At 43.8% G+C, this 25,607-nt stretch overlaps 1 protein-coding gene across 1 annotated transcript in view; it reads left to right on the forward strand.

The window, feature by feature from the left end:
• Positions 1–2,947: 2,947 nt before the first annotated feature.
• Positions 2,948–25,607, forward strand: part of IL1RL2 (interleukin 1 receptor like 2) — a 34,746-nt gene continuing 12,086 nt past the window's right edge. The window contains exons 1-7 of the mRNA XM_008699112.2: positions 2,948–3,005; positions 3,843–4,077; positions 6,538–6,733; positions 12,593–12,752; positions 16,641–16,715; positions 23,660–23,789; positions 24,558–24,694. Coding sequence (XP_008697334.2) covers positions 2,948–3,005; positions 3,843–4,077; positions 6,538–6,733; positions 12,593–12,752; positions 16,641–16,715; positions 23,660–23,789; positions 24,558–24,694 — 991 coding nt within the window. The remainder of the gene's footprint in view (positions 3,006–3,842; positions 4,078–6,537; positions 6,734–12,592; positions 12,753–16,640; positions 16,716–23,659; positions 23,790–24,557; positions 24,695–25,607) is intronic.

Below are 25,607 nucleotides of genomic sequence, written 5' to 3' on the forward strand. Positions count from 1 at the left end.
TATACTTCTCGAAATATTTGCATATCATACTTTATATCGCTTAAGGGATACACACACACACACATCAGAATGGTAAGCGCTAAATAGGATAATGAGTTTGGGTGGTGGGAGAGACACATATACGGAAACATATATACAGAATCACTGATTTCTGAGGCTGGGTCTTGCTTACATGACTTACGACTTGTTTTGAATTACTTAGCTGTTAACTATTGCATGATGCACATTTAAAAGGAAAATTTTAAACGTGAAAATCAGAGAAGAAGAATAAAGTGATTGAATTCAGGAAGTCCTGCATAAAACAGCAATTTTCCCATGGCTCTAACAAAGCAAGCCAAGAAGCTCCATAAATAAATTGTTTTAATTTCTTCCTCCCCTTTTCTCATTAGCAGACAATGTTATCGGGTTTTTCCAAACTTTTAAGGTAATTGAGAGCTTGCAGTAAATGTTTTGGTTTTCTGTTGTTTTTAATTGTCAGGTTTATAATCCCGCCCCACCTCCACCCCCTATCAGTTCTGCCTTCAAAACTATGTGGTTTGTTCTCCCTGTATCAGGAAACACACTTGGGAAAGGAACCATCCCTGAAAGTGTAAGTTTCCGGTCAGAGCCTCACCAACAAAAGGAAATACCAGAGATGTTCCAAAAGGGGTGCTGCAGGGGGGGCTGGGGCGGCCTGTCGAAATTTCATAAGCTTTGGGGCAACTATACTGATTGGACTTGGCACTCATGCCTATACTCAAACTATAAAAAAATAAGATACTACCCAAATTTGTTCATAAGGTAGAAACTGAATCAGACAACGAAGATTAAGAAAAATTTGGAAATAACTTTTGACACCGCTTATAACAATAGTTCTGTATGTCAATCATTTGACAGTTTTCATAGTAACACCTTTGTTTTGTTTTGGGTGGGGGCTGAGCCTGGCAAAATGTGTCTGTGCAAAGGAACCTCATTTAATGCTGATGTTAGGGGAAAGTAATAAAGATCTCCATTTATAGCTTAACAAAGGGGTCCTCAAAGCGTGAGAGCCCTAAGCATCCCCAAGATCTGTGAAATCGAAACAATTTTCACAATAATGTTCAGACCTTGTCTTTTTAATTCTCATTCTCTCACCTGAATATAGTGGACTTTTTCAGAGGCTGCCCAGCATGTTACATCCTAAGAGATTTGGTACAGAAGAAGGTATGAGAATCCAGCCGTCTTCTCTTAAGTTACATGTCAAAGAGATTTGCAAACACTAAGTAAGGGGTATGTGGTAGTATGTACAATTTAGTTCTATGTACAATATAACTTTTCCCAATAATTTTGTTTGTTTTGGAAAGTTCAGTTATTTTTCATAAGATGTACACTATTTATGACAACATTTATGTTAAGTTTCTAGTTGTTATTAAAAATAAATAAGAACATAAATGTTTTACATGCTCTCCATTTTAATTTCTAGTATAGTAACTATGGACAGACGTTACCCACATAAACAAGCACTTTGGAATCGTCAATAATGTTTAAGATGAAGAAATGGGCAAACAAACCACGGGCTTCCAGCGAATCACAAGAGAGCACGGCTGGTAATGTAGTTGCGGGGCTCCTGTCCTGTTCCTGTGGTGGCTTCTGTTCTCACGGTCTCTAAAACCACAAAGACCACCACACAGAGCTTGGCTGGCAATCTGCTGAATGGAGATGACATTTTATATGTATTTTCTAAGTGCCAGTGCCCTGTGGGGATCTCTCTGGGGGTGTTTCCTGATGGCCAGGGCAACAGTCCTGGTTGATCTCATCTTACTTGGAAATTTCAGACAGGACCAGACTTCAGGATCACACTGGGATGTCTGCTTTACAGAAATTGACAGCGAGACTCACGCAAATAAAGGCTAGTCCTTGGAAACCATTTGGGATGGCTTCCACTTTGGGGGCATTCTATATAGGCCAAGCAGGGCATGTGACCACTGCTCAGATGGGGCTTGGAAAGGGAACAATTCGGAATAGATTTAAGCAGACATGACGGCTCATGAAGACTTGGTAGCTGCCAGAAAATCAGGTAACACGCCTTTAAACCCACTTCTCAGTGTGATGCCACCGGTCCTTCCTACGCAACCCCTGGGGCAAGGTAGGTCTGCCCTGCCCACGATGGCAAGGGAGTAGCCTGGTGTGGAAACGCCTCGCCTGGGTTCAGTGCCGGTCCGCCGGATTCTCCACTCTCCACGGGATCCCGCGAGCTGCAGCCCCGTTGGGCAGGTAGGCACCGGCTGGGAGTGTGCGGCTGAGCCAAGCGGGTGGGGCGCCGACTCTGAAAGGTGTGGAGGGAAAGAGGTGCCTGGCAAACATGTGCGCGACCGACCGGGAGGCCAGAGATCGGGACTCTGGGGCCGCCCCGGACCGGCTAGGCGACCTTGGGGGAGCGGGTTCCGTCTCCGCGCGAAGGTGTGCAGCTCCCGTCTACCTGCCGGTCCGGCGGCGCTCCGGCTTCCTCTCCCTTTTCCTGCCGGCCTTTGCCAGGTCGGTCTAAGCTGGCTTCTCCCAGGTGAGCCGGTGGTGGGGGCTCCGTTTGGACCTTGGGGCCCAGGAGGACCCGGAGGCTAAGGACGCGCAGGTGAGGCTACAACGCGCCCCACCCCGGGCGCGGGACGCAGACAGTGCTTCGCTGCCAGACGGAGGCAGAGGCGCACCCCGGGCTGGGGTCCTCCTTTCTGCAGCCACCCTACCAGGACTGTCTGGCCCCGCGCCTCCCAACCCCTCCCCCGGATCCCTCTCCAGCCGGGATTCTGGAGGTCGGGCGGGAAGGAGGGAGTCTTTGGGGGCACGTCGGGTTAATGTGGGGCCAGAGTTGGAGGGCTCCCCACGAAGAAGGGAAGGCCAGCGGCCTGGGTTAGAATCTCTGTGTTCAGTGTCCCCGCCCCCGCCGTGCCCCATCTCCTCCCACCTTCTCTCTTCCTCGTAGCCCAACAGGGGGATGCTGGCCTTGCTGCTCTGCGGCGTGTCCCTCGCGCTTCCACCCTTTGTCCAAGCAGGTACGTGCGGCTGTCCTCGGGCCTCAGAGGCCACCCTCACCTACCTGCCTCCCCGAGGCTCTGCGAGAGCCCCTGTGAGCCCCCCCCCCCGGGGGGGAATCGCAGGACACCCGAACCTTGCCTTGCGGGTACACTTACCCCAGGGGACCAGGCAGAATTCCGCCGGAATGCAGAAATGGCAAGTTTCCGTTCCCAGCATCTGAAGCTCAGCCTCAATGTCACCTTTGAATTTTGAGGTGACTTTGGGGGGGAGTGGGGGTGAGGAATAGGCAAATTTGGAAGTCTTGAGTCAAAATGCTCAAATGGATATTATACTGTTTTATATGACAGAGGGTCATTTTATGACCCAGGGTAAAAACACCGAAATCATCAACACAACAGATTTCTTCTGAGAAGAAACAACAGTTTCTTCAATGCGATTCAGTAGAAACGAACTTTAAAATGAGCAAATTTTTTTAACAATCCTTTTTTGGGATGGTATACTCACACCTCTCAGTGAAGACAGAGTGAAATAACCGGGAGGCAGGGCAGAAAGAAAGGGGGCAAGGAGGGCTCAGAATAGGAATTTCACTCGGAAGGAGGAGGATGAAGGGACTCAGGGTCTTAGAAAAGACTGGACAGAGAGAAATCTTTCCAAATGGGGAGGATGAGTCAGTGTGTTTTATGAATACATCTGGAGGACTTCCAACTCAGCAGACTATTTTAGACACCTCCCACACTGAGGAAACTCTCCAGTAAAATTTCACGTTGTCTAGAAAATTAAAGAGGCATTTGTTAAAACTAATCATCAATAACACTAGAGTTCTCTTTCATGATTTTCCCCCTTTCTTTCCCTNNATGCATGCAAGGACGTTAGTATGCAAAACGAGGCGCCTTCAGCAGGCCAGCCTTTTGCTTTCAATTGTACGCACCCGCCACTAACATCTGGGCAAGTACGGGTAACATGGTATAAATACCCTAGCAAAAGCCCAATATCCAAAAACACACAGTCTAGAATTCACCAGGAGCAAAACTGGATTTTGTTTCTCCCCCTGACACAGGAGGACTCTGGGATCTACCAATGTGTTATAAAGTAAGTTACTCATTTAAAATAGAATTCTCTCTCTCTTTCTCATATATGCATATGTAAAAATATATGTTATAATGATATACGCGTACAATTCTTTTAGGAAAATTCTTAATAAACTCTTAATAAATGTAGAAAATTCAATGAGAAGCATAAAATAGAGTTTTATCATTATTACCAGACGGTTTCCAGTGAACATACTTTAAAACAGAACAGATTTATAAAGCGGTTGTTGGAACATGAGATGCATCTTTTCCTGTCGAAATGAGGCCACAAGCCAGACCACTCAAAAACCTGTTTGTCCCAATGTCATTGCTACCTTCTTTCTGGGAATTCGGGAAGTACGTGTGACAGGTGGCACGACCAGATAGGAATAAACCCCCCTTGAGCACCTTGTACGGTCCTTGTGATAGGAATGTAACAGCGACTCCGCACCAGCTACGTTCCAGCCCCTGCGCGGAGCCCTGCGCTGGGAAGTCGTGTAGGCCAGTGACACAAGTCTGGTGGGAGACAGTCGAGCCAGCTGGGGGCTGCGGTGAGCCAGAGAGCTTATGCCCCACCAAAGGCAGGGGTCCATTCAGCTCAAGGCCATTTTCCGATTTTTCAAGGGAACCTGGAAATTGTGTGTGTGTGTGTGTGTGTGTGTGTGTGTGTGTAGCTTTTCGATAAGCTTTGTGTGTGTGGCTTAAATAAAACACATTCGTGGATAAAACTTGCCTAAGGGCCTCAATTTTGTTACCTTCCCTAACCGACGTGCTCCTCCTTAATAAATGACTTGGTAACCCGAACCTTGGTTTTCCTGTCTGTAAAATGGAGGTCATGCCAGCCTGATGGAGGTGAAGGGACATTTAGTTGAGACGATGTGCGAGATTCGTACTCCGGAGGGTGAGTGCGGTCTCCCTCTGCCGCTTCGTCTCCGTGGTCTTGGCCTCTGCGACCCAGTGGTACAGGAGCGGGAGTGGCCGTGAGCCCGTTTCCTGGCTCCTTTCCGGCTTCTCTCACCGTGTCGGTCAGGGTGCTGACATCTTGTGGGGTCTGCTGTCCTGCTGGACTCGAGGTGATGAAGTGAGAGAGCTGGAGACTGTGGCACACAAGTTCTTCTGGATGTCTAGGCTGGCTTGAAAACACTGAAATACTGTGGAACAGGGAAAGAGAACCTTCCACGGAAGGTAGACACAGATGCTGTCTGTCATGACACAAACACGAGCTCTCACCAATCTTTCACGTTCAGAGACGATACGTACTTAGTAAACGGTATATTGTTACTTTGAAGTAATTTCAAATTCACGCCAAATTCGCAGGAATAGTATAAAGAAGTCCCATCTACCCTGTATCTAGATTCCCCTTATTTAACATTTTGCCACAATTACCTTATTATTCTCTCTCTCTCTCCCTATGCGACTGACCCCTGAACAACATGGGTTTGATGTGCACGGGTCCACTTATACACAGATATTTTTTGATAAATACAGTACATAACTATAAATGTATTTACTCTTCCTTATGGTTTTCTTAACATTTTCTTCCTCTAGCTCACGTTATTTAAGAATATGTGTATAATACACATAACATACGGAATATGTGTCAGTAAGGCTCCTAATAAGGAGTTCAGTGTTGGGGGAGTCAAAAGTTCTACGCAGAGTTTCAACAGTGCAAGGGATCGGTGCCCCTAATGCCTGGTTGTTCAAGGGTCAACTATATGTGTATATTTACATGCAATATTTTTTTCTAAACCATTTTTTCCAAAACATCGGAGTTGTATGCATCATGTTACGTTAGCCTGGAGTCATTCAACATGCCATTTGCTGTCAACAAGAATACTCCTTACATAATCACAGTATAGTTATCCTACTCAGGAAATTGAACCACCACACAATATTTTTATCTAATTCCCCATTCATATGCTACTTTTATCAATTGATTCGATTTTTCTTTATCAATTTTTTTTCTTTCCTTTCCGGGAGAGGGTCCAATCGGGCCTCATCAGTTGCATTTGGCTGTCATGTCTTTTCAGTCTCTTTTCATCTGGACCGGTTCCTCGGTCTGTTCTTCATGCCATTGACATTTTTAAGGAGCACAGACGAGGAGTTTATATACCAGCCCTTCACTTGGGTTTGCCAGATATTTCTTCACGCGTAGGCCGAGGTTGAGCCTTCTCGGCTGGAATAGCACGGTAGCAGTTTGTGTCCTCTTCCGACGACACACTCCAGGGCTCGCAGTGTCCGTCTGCCCCTCACTGGGCTGCGCGGCCTGATCCCTCGGCTAAGGTGCTGTCCAGCGTTTCCACAACAGAAATACTGTCCCCTCTCTTGTAATTAGTGATCTGTGAGACGCGGCCCACCTTGGCTGAGGAAGACGTTTGCACAGTATCTTGGTGATGAGCTGGCAAGACGTGAAGAGGAGCGGCTTCCTTTGCTTTTGTGGTTGTTTGACTTTATGGGGTTTCGATGTGCCATTTTCTTACAGCAGCACAAACACCTGTCACCGAATCCGCGTGAACCTCACTGTGTTAAGAAAATACTGGTGTGGCATTTCCGGAAACGGCCCGCTGATTTTATCAGATGAATACAAGCAAATATTACATGCTGGAAGGGACGGCAGTCTCACGTGTCATCTGAACTTCCCACAGAGCTGCGTTTTGGATTCACTAAAGTGGTATAAGGTAAAAGACAAAATAATTTTCCTATCGGTCTTTTTCTTCTTCTTCTTCAAAACTGACGTGCGTTTGAGTTTACGTTGGATCTTTTAAGGCAGAATTGGTAAAGAGATTTGTGTTCCTGACATAGCTTTGTCAGCCTGTTGCTATGGAGAATTTTACCCTGCTAATTGTTGCTTTCGAAATTTATGGTTATGATAGCTTTGTACTATTTTGTTTCTTATATTCACCATCTCCCCACAATTATAGTTTTCAGACTATCCTCGGTTATTCTTTTTTTTTTTTTTTTTTTTCTGAACAGCTTAATTCATTTATTTGTTTGAATGAGTGCTACATGCCCAGGAAGTTTCTATTGAATAGGTAGATGGCTTTCAAGTTCTTTCTACCTTTAGTATTTTTCGTATCAACTATTGAGCTAATGGAAAAATTACACAGGCGTTCATTTAATGTGTGTCAGGATGTATAATAAACACCCGGCATATTCTCTCTCATTATACTCTGATTAGCATTGGCTCCGACTACAATTTAATCATTAACAATACTCCTGTTCCAGGGGGCGCCTGGCTGGCTCAGTCAGTGGAGCATGTGACTCTTGATCTCGGGGTTGTGAGTTCGAGCCCCACATCGGGTGTGGAGCCTGCTTGAAGAACAAAATTCCCTCATAGTATTTCTGTTCTGTCCAGAGGGTGTTGGTCGCCAGGCCACAGTCCCCTCAGCCTCAGTTGGCTCTGACTGTGGCATTACCCATTTTCCAAGTCCCACTTTGGCCTTCTTGGTATGGTGAGTCTCTGTTCCTTTCTTTGGCTTTTATAGACTCTTCCTCAAGCATCCTGTCTCCCACCTTGCAGGCTTACAACCATTACCCCCTGGCACCCATATTAAGACTCTCTTGACAATAGGACTCTTCTGGAATTGTTTTCTTCCTGGCCTGGACCTGTTATGGTCATAGGTTTAAAAGCACTTGACATCTGTAGAGAGGTAGATTTTTAGAATCAACTTTGTTACTACCACAGTGTTAAGAAGGATGGATTTTTTTTTTTTTAAGCACTTGCTTGAACTCATCCTCTACTCACTGAATCAGATTATCCATGGGTGGCGTTCAGGCATTTTCATTTTTAAAATAATGCTCAGGGGCGCCTGGGTGGCTCAGTTGATTAAGCATCTGACTCTTGATTTTGGCTCAGGCCATGATCTCAGGGTCATTGGATTGAGCCCCATGTCAGGCTCCACGCTCAGTGGGGAGTCTGCTTGAGATTCTCTCTCTCCCTCTGCCCCTCCCCCCTCAAATAAATAAATAATTCTTTTAAAAAAAGATTTTATTTATTTATTTATCAGAGAGAGAGAGAAAGAGCACAAGCAGGGGGAGAGGCAGGCAGAGGGAGAAGCAGGCTCCCCACTGAGCAAAGAGTGCAATGCAGGACTCAATCCCAGGACCCTGAGATCATGACCTGAGCCAAAGGCAGATGCTTAACTGACTGAGCCACCCAGATGTCCCAATAAATAATTCTTTAAAAAAAATAAAATAGCTGCTCAGCTTAAGAAGGCAAGAGGCTAGCAAGTTCAGCCATATAAAGAGGTGAGATCCTTCTGAAAGTGTCCACCTGCTCAGATTCGGTGACCCCAGTTATGGCTCTATTTTTGCTGCTATCTAGTTCTCAGACCTTGAGTTCCTATTTGGGCTTCAGTGTTTTCTTCTATCAAACGAGAGAGTCGGAATCAAGTCTTCGAATATGTAGAGCCTATTATCTGCCTGCAACTGTGCCAGGAAATGCTTCCTGGAGGAGGTGACCATTGCACTGCTTCAAGAATGAATAGCAGTGAAGCCGGTGGGGGGCAGAAGGAAGGATGCTAATTAGAAAAAAAAAAACCCAGCAGGCACAAAGGTTATCAGGTGAGAAAGAGAATGGTGTTTGGGGGCATTGGTTAGAGTTGGGGTCCATATCAGAGTGGAGTAAGGGGATGCTAGGAAGTAGACCGTGTGTGCTAACCTACACATAGCCTCTTCCCCACTTAATGTATGTCAGTCACACTATTAGGGTAATGACAGGCCCAGCTTCTCTATGTGTCAGTCGAGTCCTGTAGGCACTGCAGTGAATACATCGGAAGGGCTTGAGAAGGGCGGCATGTGGACCATTGAAGCTATTTCAGAAATTCAGTGAATGAATGGGGACCATGTAGGAGAGCGTATGAAGTAGAACTGATGAATGAAGCAGGAGAGAAGAGTCAGTGGAGGGAACTCACTCCTGGTGGCCCCTCTCTTCTCCGCTAACTGGAAAGGGATGTTAGGCGGACATTTAGAAAGAGCAGCAGAGGTGAATAGGTGAATGAGAGAGTCAAAGGCAAAGAATTTCTAAGGTGAGGACCACGAGTTGGTAGTGGTGCCAAGACACATGTTGATGTGATTTTCTCCTATAGTGCTCATCGGGTTGTAGGCTCGTAGGAGACGGATGACGGAACTGACACCGATGGGGTTTTGCAGGCTGAATGTGCTGGAAGGATAAAGGGCAACAGTTTTGAGGAACTGAAAGGGGGTGAGTAAAGTAATGGCCACAGGCTGGGAGAGGAAATGATGTCTGAAGGAAAGTGACCACTTTATTTATTTATTTTTAAGATTTTATTTATTTGACAGAGAGAGAGATAGCCAGCGAGGGAGGGAACACAAGCAAGGGGAGTGGGAGAGGAAGAAGCAGGCTCCCAGAAGAGCATGGAGTCCGATGTGGGACTCGTTCCCAGAACCCTGGCATCACGCCCTGAGCCAAAGGCAGACACTTAACGACTGAGCCACCCAGGCGCCCTGAAAGTGACCACTTTACAACAAAATAGAGGAGTCCAGGGGACTGGTCCAGGATAACACAGAAAAATGAGTTTGAGAGAAAATGCAGGTAGAATAGTATAACGAACACGATGGATAGATGCTTACTGTCCGCGGTGAGCCTCTTTAGACTAGAGGCTGTACAACTACAAAACGAGAGCAGAGCAACCCAAACACACCCCGTACTTTCCCAGAGTTGCCCACAGCTATGATGCAGTTTCTGCAGCCGGCTTCCCCGGGAGGCTTAAGTGAGAACGGCAGACCTTCCTGCTTTTCTGCTAGACAGCATGGACGTGGGGATTTTCTGCAGTGGGGTTCCCGGGCCCGGACCCGGGAGCTGAGAGGCAGTGCCTATGCCTTCTGATGTCGCTGTTGGAGTGGCTTCACTAGGGGTGGCATGGCCTCACACACCCTAGCTGCATGGTGGCACCCCTGGTCTCTGACCAGCAGGTGGTGGGGATCCCCACCTCATCGTTGTGGCGGAGGGGAGCAGGTGTCCTGTGAGCTAGGTCCGCAGTGCGGTTCTGGCTTAGAACTCACTCCCAGCGTACTTCTTACAGCTTTGTGAGCACCTAATACCCCTGTGTGGGATCCTTTTCTGCCTAAAATAGCTAGAATGCTTTTTGGTTTCTGCAACTCAATTCAGTCGGAGGGACATAGCCTCCTAGATTTGCTTTGAAGAGTAAATGAAATAATCTGTCCACTATGCTGTTAGTTCAGTGTGGGTACATAGTAATTACTTGATAAATAAATACCAGATATTATTTGGTTAAAATAAAGGAATGGAAGAGAGGGAATCGTAAGAAATGATAATAAGAATGGTATATTTGTTTGTGGGAATTTAGAGACATAGCAGTTCTGGATCATGACCAAGTCCAGCTTGCAACTGGGAGAATTGGAGACCCAGAGAAGTAGAGGTGGTCCTTGAAATTGAGGTGTTATGGAGGAGAAGGTTCAGGTAATATCCATTCTCATAGATAGTGAAGTATTCACATTTAGAAAAGCAGTGATGTCTCCATTTTTTTTTCGATTCCAAATTTCTTCTCAAAACAATGATTTCTGTGCACATCTGTATTTGCTGAGATCATTCTCAAAGGCAAATGTAATCGTGTTATTCCCTTGTTGAAAAAACTTCCATGTTCATCCCCTTGTCATGGTCTTCTGTGATTGGGCCCCTGGCTGCCTGACCGGTTCTATCTCCCTCACTCTCCTATAGGCACTGCACCCTTAGCTGGGCGATTTTATGTCTCCCACCAATGTACGCGCTGGGTCAAAAGTGTTCTTCTTGGTGACTGAGAGACAAAATACATTAAAATATTGGCTGCTATTACTATTAATATTTTAAGTTTAAATCTTCTTAATGAGATGTTGCCCACAAATTTTTAAATAAAAATCAAGGCCTTCTGAGAATTTAAACTCTTAAATGATGCCCTGGTGGATTATAGTAGGAGCGGTCTTAGTTACTGTAAAGGGACAGAATGGCGCTAAGCTATCAAGGCTGGGTTTTAATATGATTAATTATTTGTACATCTTGAAAGAAAGAATGAGTTGATCGGAAAGGGACTGGTCAATGATGGAAACATAGAAGGGAGGCCCAGATATCTCCCCTTTCCAAGCTCCCTCCACAGAAGTTTTCTTAGTCAAGGACTCAATGCTTTTTGTTTGTCTCCACTCTAAAGAAGATGGCATCCCGTTATTGGAACCAGATGCCTTCACCTGACTCTCACTAGTAATTCCCATTCTACTTGGTAAGCAATTGTCCAATTATAACCGGGTTTCCCAAATAGGGAATAATGTAAGCCTTCTAGAAATTCTCATTGTAAATAAACAAATACTCATTCCGGCATGATTGAGTTTCCTCTCCCAAGGTGGATCCATTCACACTGTTCAGTGGTAAAGAACGGGCTCTGGTGCTGAGCTAGCTACAGCTGACTCGGTGAGAGAGCTGGACACTTGGGCAATTACATCTTTATTAGGGGTTATACGTGGGTCTTCTATATTAGGACTGTGAGCTTTCTAAGGACAGGGACTATGTCTCATTCCTGCATGACAGGGCCTCTCACAGCCTCCCAAAGAGCAGGAACCTGAACACTTGAATGAATAAATGGACTCAATAATCCAAGAACTCTGTAGAGTAGCACTTTCTGAAAAAAAGAGGAAACACGTTGAGAGAATTCACAAGTGGGTCTGTGAGATGGAAGAAGTGGCGATTAGCATAAGAACGTGAGCTTCTGCCAGGACAGAGACCTGCCCTGGGCGTGGTCGCTGAGGATGATGATGACGTGTGAGAAGGGCATTCCCAAGACTAACCAGGTCTCAAGTGGGTTTGGCGTGAGATTCTTTTTGTTGAGGCGGTGGAAGCACGGGTAATGTAACAAGTTATGTGACATCTGCCTGTAAGCCTCACCAGCATACTTTGACTGTTGTTCAGGCCTCCAAGCAGAATGTTCTTGAGGAATTATTTTGGACCTCTGTAAAGTCCAACCCAGTAGGTGGAGAAGGTGTACTTGGGCCTGGAACACAGCGGAAGTGGTCATTAATCGCCTGGGCTTGCGGTCTTGGCATAGGGCTTGGTGCCATGAGCTGGTGGTCCACTGGGAGGTATGGGCCCCTGTGGGTGGAGGGCATTCCTGCCTGTTCACACCCTCCTACCACACTCCTTTGTGGGTCCATGCAATCCTCCTCCATGCGGTCTGCCGTCCAGTTCACGTAGGCCTCTTTCCCCTCAACTTCCATTAGACTTAATATTTACAGCACTCACTGTAGCCTGTAACATAGTCTCTGTCAAATCTATAGATATCTATGTGTCTATCCTCTATCTATCTATCTATCTATCTATCTATCTATCTATCATCTATCTATCATTTTTCTATCTACCTATTGATATCTATAGGCATCATCTTCAGTTAGATTATAAATTACCCAAGGTCTAGGGATCACATACATTTCTTGCATCTCCCCACGGTTCCTAAGATGGTGTTAACTAGGATTGTAACTGGTACACAAAAATACTCTTTGAATTAATTTATATATGTATATATTTTTCTATTTAGGGCTGTGAGGAGATTAAAGGAGAACGGTTTATTTCCTGGGAAACAAGGCTTTCCGTGAGCAACGTTTCGGCAGAGGATGGAGGGAACTACGCATGTCAAGCCCGACTGACCCATGCAGGGAAACAGTACACTGTTTTAAACAGTATCACTGTGCATATCGGTAAGTATGCTCGTACCCATGGCCTTGGCTTCCTCTTGGCTTTGGGTGAGATGGCTGGCTTTTGGGGCAGCAGTGAATCTTGATCTTGATTTTCTTGAAGGTTCGCAGGCTCTCAGACTTGCCATTGTTAGAATCAGAGGGTAGAAAGAAGAGGGCAAAGGGCATGAGCAGTTTCATTGCCTCATCTGGAAAAACAGAATACCCAACACCCTCAGTATGAAAATTGAATGAGAGCATGTATGTGAAGTGGTGCTGGGTGCGGGGTAAAGTATAGGTGTTCAGCTAGTGGTAGATATTACTGTTACTCTTATTTCCCTCGGCCGTCACTGGTGTGACTACTTTGCTGGGCCATTCCAGCTTTGGCCTCTCCTGCCCGGGGCATGCAGAGTTCAAGGTCTCCGGACTGGGCTCCAGGATACTTGATGCTCATGGGGTGTCAGTTCTCAACCCAGAGCAATCAGTTTGTTTGAACATATGACCAGGAGATTTGAGAACAGATTCTTCAGGGTGGAAGGAACCCTAAAGATAATTTAACTTAAGCCATTAATTTTATAGAGACCCAGGAGGGGGTGACTTATGAAGCTTCCAGAGCTGGTTAGTGACAGAAACAGGGCCAGAACGAAGGCTTTCGGTGCCCAGAATGAGCATCGTCTCTTCTCTGCACGTTCAGCAAGGAGTTCTTGCTACATTGCCTTTTGCTCCTTTGTCAGTAGACAGTTGTCTTCTATGTCGACTCATCTAAATGGAAAGAACTGAAGACTGACTATTTGTTTGACTTGGACCATCATGTCTGTCACTAATTTCTGTCAGACTTCCTAGTCCTGGGTGGTACCTAACAATTTCCTGATGGTCTGGCTCTCTTGGGGCATGTGTTCAGCATGGCTGGCTTCCTGCTTCCCACCCGGAACCCTTTAATTAAGAAAATTAATTGTATTACATTTTATGATTTTTATGCTCTTGGGTTTTATGTTACCTGTTATCTCTCCACATGTAGGCAAAGAATATCTTTGTCTTGTTCACAGCCGACTCTCCCACACCTAGCCCAGTGCCTGCACCAGACTACGCACAGACCCATTTATTAACTGAAAGAGTCATCACTATAATGCTTAGTTTTCCATTGGTAGCAGAAGGAATTCTTTGAAAGGCAAAATGAAGACGACCTCAGGAGGTCATTGGGGTCAATAGTCTATATTTCGTGTCGTCGCAATAAGCACTTAGTGATGATCTATTACGTGTCCCAATTGTTGGAACCCGATAATTAAAAACTTTAAAGAAATCCCATTGTTACCTCTATTGAGAAGCTCTCAGCCTGGTGGTAGTGGAGCTAGAGATATAAATGAATCGTGTTCACATTAGACAGTAAGGATAGACTTGTAGATAGAGTTATAGATAGCGTCTGGGAGAACAGGAAAAGAATCAGAAGTAGACACAGGGATGGCAAGTAAATGGTCTTGGAAGGCTTCCAAAGTAAATGGGTTTTCAGCTGAATTTTGAAGGATGAGTCAAATTTTAGAAAGTGAAGAGTGAGGCAGGGCAGAGGGAATAGTATAAGACAAAGCACAGAAGTGTCTACTACGCATGGTTTGTATTGGAACTACAACTAATTTTGTTAGAGCCGACGTTAGCATGAGGGAAGGAGTGGTGGGAGCGGAGGCCATGGAGTTAAACAGGGTCAAAGTTTAGGGGGCCAGTTACATGTAGGTTTTACCAGGCAGTCACTGACGAGCCCTTGGTTGCAGAGCAATGAGGCTGTGTTTGTGATGGACAAGACCAGTCCTGAGATGGTTGAGCAAGCGTTGAGGAGGGTCTTGAGGCCTGGAGGCCACTTTGGCAGCTTCTGCCATACCCGGTATTGATAAGACGGCTGATAATCTGAACTTGAGTGGAAGTGGCAGGGGATTCTTCTTCGGGCAGTAATTTAGTGGCTCTTTACCGAGTGCCTAATAAGGCCAGGTCCTGCACTTCTCAGAGAGAGCATGAGAAGGAGGACGCAGCCAAGATCGAGGCTCTAATGGAGCTTTGAAGTCTGAGCTGGGAAGGGAGGCAGAGATAAGTCAGATAATCTGCTAGTGAGATGTGTAATTACCAAGGAGGTGAACTCCATGAGGGAATGGAAAATATGAGATCGAGCAGACAAGGACCTGTTGAGAAGGCAGAGGGTCAGGGAAAGCTTCCCGATAATAGTGATGCTGATAGTCAGGAAGCATTAACTGGGTGATGGAGTGGGTGAGATTTTTCCAGACTGAGGCAGCAGCCAAAGTAACAACACAGACCATGGTATGTGTAAATGATGGGAAATAGGCAAGTGGGCTGGAGCAATGCTGAGTGGGGGAGGTCATGCGAGGTAATGAGGTTGGAGAAGTAATCAGGGCCAAGAATTGGTGGGAACATGCATTCCAAAGCAGAGAGTATGGAGTTGATTCTGTGAACAGTGGTAAGAAGCCAGAGGAGTTGAAAGCAGGATGCACGATGTGACATACATTCCAGAAAGCTCAGTGTGGCTGCTGTGCACAGAAGGATCCCTACGGAGATAGGAGTGGTGGGTAGGAGGCAGGTACAGAAATGCAGGTGAGATATTAGGTAGGTACAGGCAACATGGTGGCACTGAAGATGGAAACATCTTCAATGGGTTCAAGTCATTTGAGGAGGTAAACCCCACAGGGGTTAGTGTTGGATTGAATATGGGGTAAGGGAGGTGGCAAGGTCAAGGGAGCTGGGCCTTTTGGCATATGCAACAGACTGGACGATGATATTATTCAATGAAATAGTAAAACTCTGGGAGAAAACTGGATTTAGGAGTGAGATCATGAATTTGGTCATGGGTAAGCTGGGTACTTGGAGGTGCTCATGTGATGTCAAGTTGGCCTGGCCCTGGTCTAGAGAAAAGTCTGGAGATGCAACTTTCAAAGTCCTTGGCCTTTATATGGTAATGGAAGAAGTAGATACAAATAAGAGTGCCAAGGAAAGACTAGAGAGTGGAAAATAGAGGGTTTAGCTGTGAAGAGGGAGGCACACACGGGGAATGTTAGGAGCTGAAATTAGTTTGGTTTAGTGATTGATAATTCGAAGAGGTGAGAAAAGAACTGTTGCCTAGAGTGACTTCCGGATTTTAGCTGTGATCTAGGAGGGCATCGCTGGCCGGTGATGACCTCTGTTTGGGACACACTGAATTTGAATAGTTTGTAGAAAGTGCAAACAGTATTGTCATTATACAGGACACCTGTTTTTGCATTTTTCTAGCTTCCTTCTTCAAATGTCTCCATGTACCCCCCAAATATAGAGAAGGCATGTGGGGTTAGCTAGGTGATTGCTAGATGCTGGAGGGCAAATGGGGAAAGGAAGAAGTGGAGAGAAACAAAGGGCTGGGAAGTGAGCATGAGGGAAGACAGTCTTACGGTGGGGTGAAGGAATGGAAAGGCCAAAGAACAGAAGAGGACCAGATGTAAAGAATACGGAAAAGCAAGGATGGAGGATGGAACAGTGGGACCGAAGATGAAACATTAGGATCATTCTCTCTCTCTCTATCTAGGACCTAGACCAGAGCTTGGCTTAGAGCCACCGCTTACAAACTGTATGTGGATTATTAGGTAATGAGATTTTATTACACAATCTCATCAGTTTGTATTTATACCAAATATAGAATGGTGACGCGAGCTCTCCTGGTAGCCCAGCTTGTAGGGTTTTTCCTTAGCAATTCAATTATTTCTGGTTTAAAAATATGCATTTACGAGGCGGTAGTTCATCACGCCATGAGTTTTGTTCTTTCGTTGATTCGTGTTTATTGAAGACCTGCTCAGTGCCATGTTTCCTTGTGCTGTCATTGGATAAATAGTTGGGAATGTATCATACATGATTCTAATGCAATTTCATGTGGGTATGATTTCTTAGCAGAAACAAATGGATATGCAGGAAGAATTCCTAAAATCATTTATCCAAAAAACAACTCAATTGAAGTAGAACTTGGTAAGTAAAATTATCGAAGCCATTGAAATCACTAAGGGCAGGTTAATATACATGGTTTAATATAAAACCAGTTAAATTTCATTGAATGTCTTGAAACTTGACAAAGCATTTTAAAATTCATGTCAAAAAATGTTGGAAAAAGAGCAACAATAAGTAAATACTGGTATTTGCATACAAATAGAAAGATTAAAGCAACATAATAGAAAATGATAAGCGTATCTTAGAATATACCACAATTTAGTAAAAGAGATTTGTGACATTTAAAAATGTGTAGAGAAAGAGAGAATAGTATATGTGTGATATTAGTGTAACTTTTTAAATGTGAAGAGTATATCATTCATTCTTTACCTCGTATCAGACAAAAAGATGCATTTTTGATGAATTCAAGAACTACATATTAAAAGAAACCCACAGAAGTACCATGAAAAACTGAGATAAATTTATATCTAACCTCAGCATGATGTACTTTCTACACATAAAATCAGTGGAAGAAATCACAGAAGATTAAAAATTAGACTAATATAAAAACTGTAAATGTCTATATACGGGAAAAATGGTAAAGTTAAAATGTGAATGACATTCACATTTTACATTCGGAGAGAATGTTTGGAATGGAGACATCAAAAAAACAGGTTATGTCATCTCTGTACAAAAATATCAACAAATCAAGGACCAAGAATAGTCCAAATGAGTAATTCACAGAACAAAAATAAAGACTAACAAAACATGAAACTACATTCATCCACAATAAAAAATTGTACATAAAAACTGATACGTATCTATGAAATTTGTAAGGCTTAAAAAACGTAAATACCAAATGTTAGCAAGGATAATATAGAGAGTGTTCTAATACATTACTGGCCATGAATATGAGCCATCTCTTTAAAACATTTGTGTTTAAAGCTCTCAACAGTTTCCCATCTCACTTAGTAAAATTCAAAGTCCTTGCATTCCCAACATGGCCCTCCATGGCTGACTTCCCCTTGCCAGGGCCCACACTGGTAAGCTCCCACTTGATCACCCTGGGTTGCCTGCTGTTCCTGGAACATCTCAAGCATGCCTCCACCTCAGGGACTTTGTACTTGCTGTTCTCTGTACCTGAAATGCTCTCCCCCCCACAGCTCCATGGTCCCTTCCTTCACTTCCATCAGGTCTCTAATGAACGTCGTCTCACTTGACCACCACGTTGAAACAGCACACCTCTGGGGCGCCTGGGTGGCTCAGATGGTTAAGCGTCTGACTTCCACTCAGGTGATGATCCTGGGATTGAGCCCCACATCGAGCTGAGGGGGGAGCCTACTTCTCCCTCTGCCCCTCCCTCTGCTCATGCTCTCTTTCTCATGCTCTCTCAAATAAATAGACAACATCTTTAAAAAAAATAGCACACCTCACTCGCCATCATGCTCTGTCCCCTGAGCTCTCTCTATTTTTGGTAAAACACTTATCACCACCTCACATATTTTGTCTCAGTATCTCTAATTCTATTTGAATCGACGCTCCTTAGGAACATTCTTTTTTGTCTGGTTTGTTCCTTCCTGTATCACCAGTGCTCAGAACAGTTTCTAGAACAAAGCAGATGCTCAAGAAATAGTTGCTAAATAGCTAAATAAAGTAATGGACTGGTATAAACTTTGTAGAAGGAAATGCCATTGTGTATTCAGAAACTTCACAAATAACTTTTGACTCAGTAAGTTCTAGATGGTAAACCACATACAACAGAAACAGATCCCCAGGGCCCCAGATATAGATAGATAGATAGATAGATAGATAGATAGATAGATAGATAGATGATAGATAATTAATTGTGCTTACTATGTTGAAGGAAAGAAAAGACATGATTGCAATTTTCAAAAGACGACTGCAAACTTTTAAAAAAAGACCCTATCAGATTCGAAAAAGAACAAATAAAATATCAGAATTGACAAGTACATTAACCGAAACCAAAAACTCAATAAAGGGTTTAATAGCATAGGAGACATCTGAAAAAAAGAGTTACTGAATGAAAATATAGGTCAGGAGGAAATGCCTGGGTTTAAACACAGAGAGACGGAGGAATAGGAACTGCAGAGGTTAGAGAGAGAGGACACCCAGAGCTAATGTGTATGTAATTGCAATCCCAGAAGAAAGGGAAAAGAGAAAATGGGAGCAGAGGCACTATTATTTAGGCGAGAATGTGAGAATATCCCAAACTGATAGACACATTATTCCGAAGACGCCGGAAGCTAAGGGGACTCGGCAGGACAAATAAGGGCAAACCTACACCTTGAGATACCAAAGTGAATCTGCAGAAAAGCAAAAACGAAGGAAAAATATCTAAAAGTTAGGGAGAAAAGGAAAAACAAACCCATCCTCTGTTTGAAGCCCACTGTTTGAAGTTTTGATGGAAATAATTGAGGTTGTCTGCTGAAGAAAAACGCTGCTAATTTTATAGTCAGTGAAAATATGACAAACTCAAAATGACAAAATTTGCCAACCACAGTCTTACACTAAAGGAGCTCCTACAGAGTTCTTTAAGCAGGAGGAAATGTTTCTAGATCGTGAATCAGCTATGTAGGAGGGAAGGAAGGAGCAAATGTTGGCATAAATATGGGAGTAAATCTGAATGAATCTTAACTGCACGAGGCAATAATGATGACGATTGTTCATGGACTTTAAAATATATATGAAATTAGAATTCACAACCGCATTTGCCTGTTAAATGCAATTGCGTCCTAAGACTTTACACTCTCTTAGAAGAGGGTAGAAATAACCAATAATATCAGACTCCGATAAGTTTGAGGATCTACGTTTTAATATAGAGGGTAACCCTAAAGTAATAATAACTTTGCAAATACAGAGTTATATGGAATAATAGAAAATAATCAAGAGGAAGATAAGAAGGAATCCAAAAGAAAGAATTAAAAGACAGCAAGAAGGAAAAGACAGATACAGGACAGATGCTACAAATGGAAAAAAAAAAGATAGTTGATTTAAATGTACATATGTCACCGATTACAGGATGGACTAAATACTCCAAATAAAGATTGTCATCCTGGATTTGAAAGAAGAAGTCAAAACTCTGGGCTGTTTACAAGATGCTGGAAGAGAAAAGACTAGAAAATGATACATGGTATAAACACTAACCAAAAAAAATGTTTGTATAATTATACTAATACCAAAGTACATCTGAAGGCAGAATGCATTATTAGAGGTAAACAGAGATACTTCATAATGACTAAAAGTTCAATGGTGAACCTGTAGATACGTAGTAACATGGCCTTAAAAGTGTGTGTGTGTGTGTGTGTGTGTGTGTGTACACGTGCAGAAAGAGAGAAAGTTAGTTCAGGATTATAGGTAGAAATTAAGTCCACAGATGACACATTCTTTCTAAGCACAATGAAATGTTTAATAAAGGGACGCCTGGGTGGCTCAGTCGATTAAGTGTCTGCCTTCAGCTCAGGTCATGATCCCAGGGTCCTGGGATCGAGTCCCACATCGGGCTCCTTGCTCAGTGGGGAGTCTGCTTCTCCCTCTCCCTCTGCCCCTTCCCCCAGCTCGTGCTCTCTTTCTTTCTCTGTCTCTCTCAAATAAATAAATAAAATCTTTACAAAGAAATAAGAAAAAAAAGAAATGTTTAATAAAATTGACCGTATATTGGGCTACAAAGCTAGTCTCAACAAAATCTAACAGATTGAAATCATATAAACTATATATTCTCAGACCATAAGACACTGAAGTTGGAAATAAATAATAAAAAGACAGAACAACCATATAGGTTGGAAAACAATCAAATAAAAAATCCTCTAGATAGCTCATGGATAAAAATAGAAATCAGAAAATAATTTGACAACGAATACTCATGAAAAGATTATACCGAGGTTGGCAGGATACAAAGATTCAATCAGAGCATATTTGATAGCTTGAATTAGAGAAGGAAGCTAGTTGAAATATCCATGAGCTGCACGCTCACCCCTGAAGACAGAAAAGGAGAAGCAAAATAAATCCAACAGAAATGGAAGAAACAAGGTGAGCAGTAATCGCAGAAAATAGTGAAACGGTAAATGAACATGCAATTGAGTGATTAACAGAGAAAGAAGTTTGTTTTTTGAAAAGTGAAATGTGATTGCTAACCCCCTGAATGATTAAGAAAAGAGGGAAGACCCAGTCTGAAGGAAAAAGAGGCCATCACCATAGATCATATGCACATGAAAAAGATCATAAAAGAATATTCTGGAACACCTAGTGCCAAACAATTTGAAAATCTAAAAAGAAATGGGCAGTTTCCATAAAAATCAGCACATAGGATCTGGCACAAAAAGATACAGATTTCAGAATAGACATATGACCAGAAATGTAAAATCTTACCACAAACAAATTTCTAGATCCACTTGGCTTTCCTGTGGACTCAACAAAGCACTTTTCCTGTGAACTCTACAAAGCACTTAATAAAGAAATTTGGTGGATTTAAACAAATTGTTTCACAGTAGAAAAAGAAGAAATAGTCATTAACTCATTTTATAAGGTCAGGAAAATCTTGACACTCAGACCCAACAAGGATGTTGTTACAAAGGAAATTTCAGGCCAATCTCATTCATCAACACAGATGAAAAATTTTAAGCACATTATTAGCAAATTTATTTTAATAGCATACCCAAAGGATGATACATTTCGGCTCAGTTGGGTTCACGTGAAGCAATGCTAAGTTGCTTCATGTTAGGTAAGTCTTTTTTTTATTTTACATTAACAAACTAAGGGAGAAAAAATAATACACTCATTGATACCAAAAAGCCACTTAGAACACCTGAACTAGGAATTTATTATTTAAAAAAAAAAACCCTCTCTTAAAACTATGTAAGGGAATGTCCTTACTCTGATTTTTAAAAATCTATCTTTAGAAGCCTATAGAAGAAACAACAAACTCAAGACTGAACTATTAAGCACATTTCATTTGTTTTGAGGGAGATACAAAATCTCAACAGATTTTACTTTTTGCTGAATTTGATAAGTTGAGTAGAATGTTGGTATGGACAAGTAAAGGCTGAATAATAGTCAAGACACTTTTAATGAAAAAGGACTAGCTGAGGAGATTTGTACCATCAGATTTCAAGATTTATTAAAAAAAACACACTATAGTTTAGACAGTGTAATCCTGATACAAGGATAGACAATGGGTTAGAATTGAAGGCCCAGAAATAGATCCACCATATAACCTCTTGATTCTGACACTGTTCTAGGGAAGGTGCGATCTCTTCAATAAGTGTAACTTGACAGTGGGATGGAATACAGAATAAAATAAAAACTTGCCCCCTTTCTCACACGATTTATAAAAATAATTTCAAATGAGTTGTGGATCTAAATATGGAAGTCATAATGATGCATTTCTAGAAAAAAAATCCTTCATGATTTGGGGTAAGGAAAGAGTAAAATAATAAACACATACTAGTCAATAACTACTCTTGAGGTAAAATTTGGTAAGTACGACTACAGTAAACATAGGAACTTCTGTTTATTGAAAGACAAGTCAACCCTCCAGACGGCAAGACAGACCCACAGAGGGCATCCACACGGCCAGTGGAGGTCTAAAACGTGCTGGAGCAGGTGCAGTCTAGGGCTAGCAGATTCAGTCCACGGTGTGATGTCACCACACACGCGTCGAGCGGGCGAAAATAAAGACTAACGCCACCACACACTGTTAAGTATGTAAAGTAGCGGGCGCTCGCCCACCCTGCTGGCGGAAGCGGAAATTGGTACAACCGCGTGGGAAAACGGTTCGGCGTCTCTTTTAGAGTTGAAGATACGCAAAACCTACGATCTACCCTTTTCACTGGTACATGGGCCCGTGTACCGTCACGTACACGGGGGTGTGTGCGGGCACGTGTGTACCGGTGCCCCGGGGGGCGCAGCAGAGTGCTCACAACAGCCTTACGCACTGAGGCAAACGCTACCGCAATGCGGATGTGTGCGCAGCCGTACGAGAAGTGCGTAAGCGCTAGTGGGTTCTCTTATCTGAATGGAGTAGAGCTCCGTGCCGCAGCACGAATGAGCATGACGAACAAAACGTGGGCTCTACGGTTCAAGCGTGAATGCGAAGGTGATGCAGTGTAAAGGAGGCCAGGGGCATGTGGGAGCCTTACAGTTCTGGCAGCACACTCTTTTCCTGATGGGGTGAAGGTGGTGTGATGTGCGCTTTACGTTCACGTTCTATACGTTTTACTATACATGTGTTCTAGTTCGTGATTTAAACAAAGACCCCTTACGTCCACCGAGAATAAAGAAACATGAAGTAGACTGTGTAGAAATAAAATAATTTTTTATGTAGAGTGACTAGATGGACTATACTGGGCTCATGGAGGAAAATTAAAAATAAAAGTAGAAAAGAAATAGAGAAGTCAAATAAAAATATAAAATTATTGAAAATGATTTGTGAACGTGCGTGGTGGAGTCAGGAGAGGGGTCATGATTGGTGAAGTCAAAATATCACTGGATTTGAAATAGACAACCACCGTTCATGTCTCATGTCTTTCTCTCAGGTGTGACCTTGGGCAAGTCACCAGTCTATCTGAACTTTAGTGTTCTCTTCTGTAAAATGGGCATTACAGTACCTCCTCTTTCCTGAGTGTAAGGATTCTTTTGAAGATGGGAAGACTGAAGGAGACGATGTGTGTGAAATACTTTGTAAAGTTCTTTGCTGAGTTTCCCGAGACTGGTAGCAGTGTCTGTGTCCCTGCTATTGCGGAGGGCATCGCCAAAGCCGGTGATATGTGGCAGTGCGTGGCTACCTCTTTACAGGAGATGCCCTGGAAGGTTACTTGTCCCTAGGATCTCTGTCCCGGGAGAGAATAAAGTGGAGGAACGTTGACATCTGGGGTGAATTTTTGGTAATCAAAAGACACGCAAGGATATTGTATAGCTAATCACTTTTTTGTAGGCTTTTCATGTAACATCTATGAATTTGCTTTTCACAGGCTCCGCCCTTACGGTGGACTGCAACATCACAGACACGAGGGATAATACAAATCTTCGATGCTGGAGAGTCAACAACACCTTGGTGGACGACTACTACAGTGACTCCAAACGCATCAGAGAAGGATTGGAGTAGGTGCCGTGTTTTTCTGGCTTCCCTAAAAGCCGACAAGAATTTCCTCCCTTACATTATTTTGGGGCTAGTACTTCTTTTTTAGATGCTTCTCACTGACCCCTCATCACTCTTCTTGGCTTTGTCTCTCAAAGATCTCCCCCGCGCTCTGCAGGGCCGAGCCTCCGGTTCAGAGAAGTGTGAGGCCCATGTGATCAATCTGCTTACATCCTAGCTAGACAGATGAGGCGACATGTCAAGTCTGGGCTTCAGGCCACAAAAGCCGTTTCTCTCAGCTCGTCCTTAAAGCCAGCCTCGTTCCTAAGTTGTTATATCCTGAGCCGTAGATCTTCAAGGCTTCAGTAGCAAACTTCAGACAGCAGCGCGGAGACTCTTGAGGGCAACAGGACTTAATCATGAGCTAATCGTGTGATAGAAACCGAATTTGGGGTGGTATAAATTGGGGGCGTAAAGCAAGACTCACTAGTCAGAGGGCAGAAGAACTGGCGCTGGGCCCTGCGGGGTGGATAAGTTAGCGTAAGTGGAGACAACCAGGGGAAGGCTCTGGAGGGCCGAGGATGCCTTCTGTCACCGTCCAGAAGAAAATGCAAATCTGTAATGGCCACAATCCACGCACGTCACTGAGCTGGTCCATGAAGCATGCTCAGGGTAACGCGATGGCCCGAAGTGTTCTCCAGAGAGAGAATTTTATTCTCTAGACTGAAGATGTTGCACTGTGCTGGGTAACTATGACTCACGTATAAATAATTGGCTCCTTGCTTTTACAGATCCCACATTTTTTTCCAGAAACATATTTTTTACACAGTGAACATAACCTTCTTGGAAGTGAAAATGGAAGATTACGGCCATCCTTTCGTCTGTCACGCTGGCGTGTCGGCAGCCTACTTTATTTTAAAACTCCCAGGTAACGGCTCGATGGGGTACACGCTGTTCAGAGGATTCAAAACGATGACAAGGAGACACTTGGTGTGAGACAGCTCAACGATATTCAGTAGGGAAACTCAGCATTAATTTCTTATTTGGAATGTGATGGTTTTAAGCTCATTTCCAGAGCAGAGGGGGTCAGTGCTCCGGAAGGCGATGAGTGACCAACTCAAAAATTTCCAGCCGTCACTCCTGTCTACTTACCAGGGGCTTTATGAATCTCATAAATATTTCATGGCCTGGTCTTCTTATCATGACCATTGATCCTTGACGTCTATGCATCACAGGTTCCCAGACCTGAGTCCTCCCAAAGGGAGAGGCGGCATTGTTGCCCCAAGAGCTGGGGAAGGACAAAGAGAAGTGGAGGATGGGAGGGAAGGGCGGCTCCATCTAATAGAGGCTAGAGGCTCAAGCGCGTGGTCAGGGTCAGATCGGGCACCCGCGCACGGAGCAGACCCCCTTGGTTGTGCTGGGACTTAATCAGTGGATTGCTATTTCTGTTGACCCAGAATGTGTTGTAGTCATTGTGCTTTCTTGTGCCATTTCTTTAAAGACACACAGTGCATAGGGATGTGTTTGACCTCAAACTGCTGGCAACATGGTGTGACCCAGGGCAGGTCATGATAAACTCCTTAGGGAGTATTTAAAAAAAATGAGTGTGCTCTGGGGGGTTCAAAGAAAGGAGAGTTCCCCTTCTACACCCCCCCCCCCCCCCGTATACACACACATAATGCACACCTTCTAATAGAGACTGGAGCATCAGGAAGGGGCTGATGAAGGAAGTGGTGTATGTGGTGGGTTCTAAGAATGGGGAGACTTTCTCTTCCTCTGTCCTTCTTCCTCTTTCCAAATTCTCTCCTTCCTAGAGCCTCCTTCTGTGGCATCACTGGTTT

This window comes from Ursus maritimus, unplaced genomic scaffold (assembly GCF_017311325.1).
Source record: "Ursus maritimus isolate PB19 unplaced genomic scaffold, ASM1731132v1 scaffold_6, whole genome shotgun sequence".
NCBI lineage: Eukaryota > Metazoa > Chordata > Mammalia > Carnivora > Ursidae > Ursus > Ursus maritimus.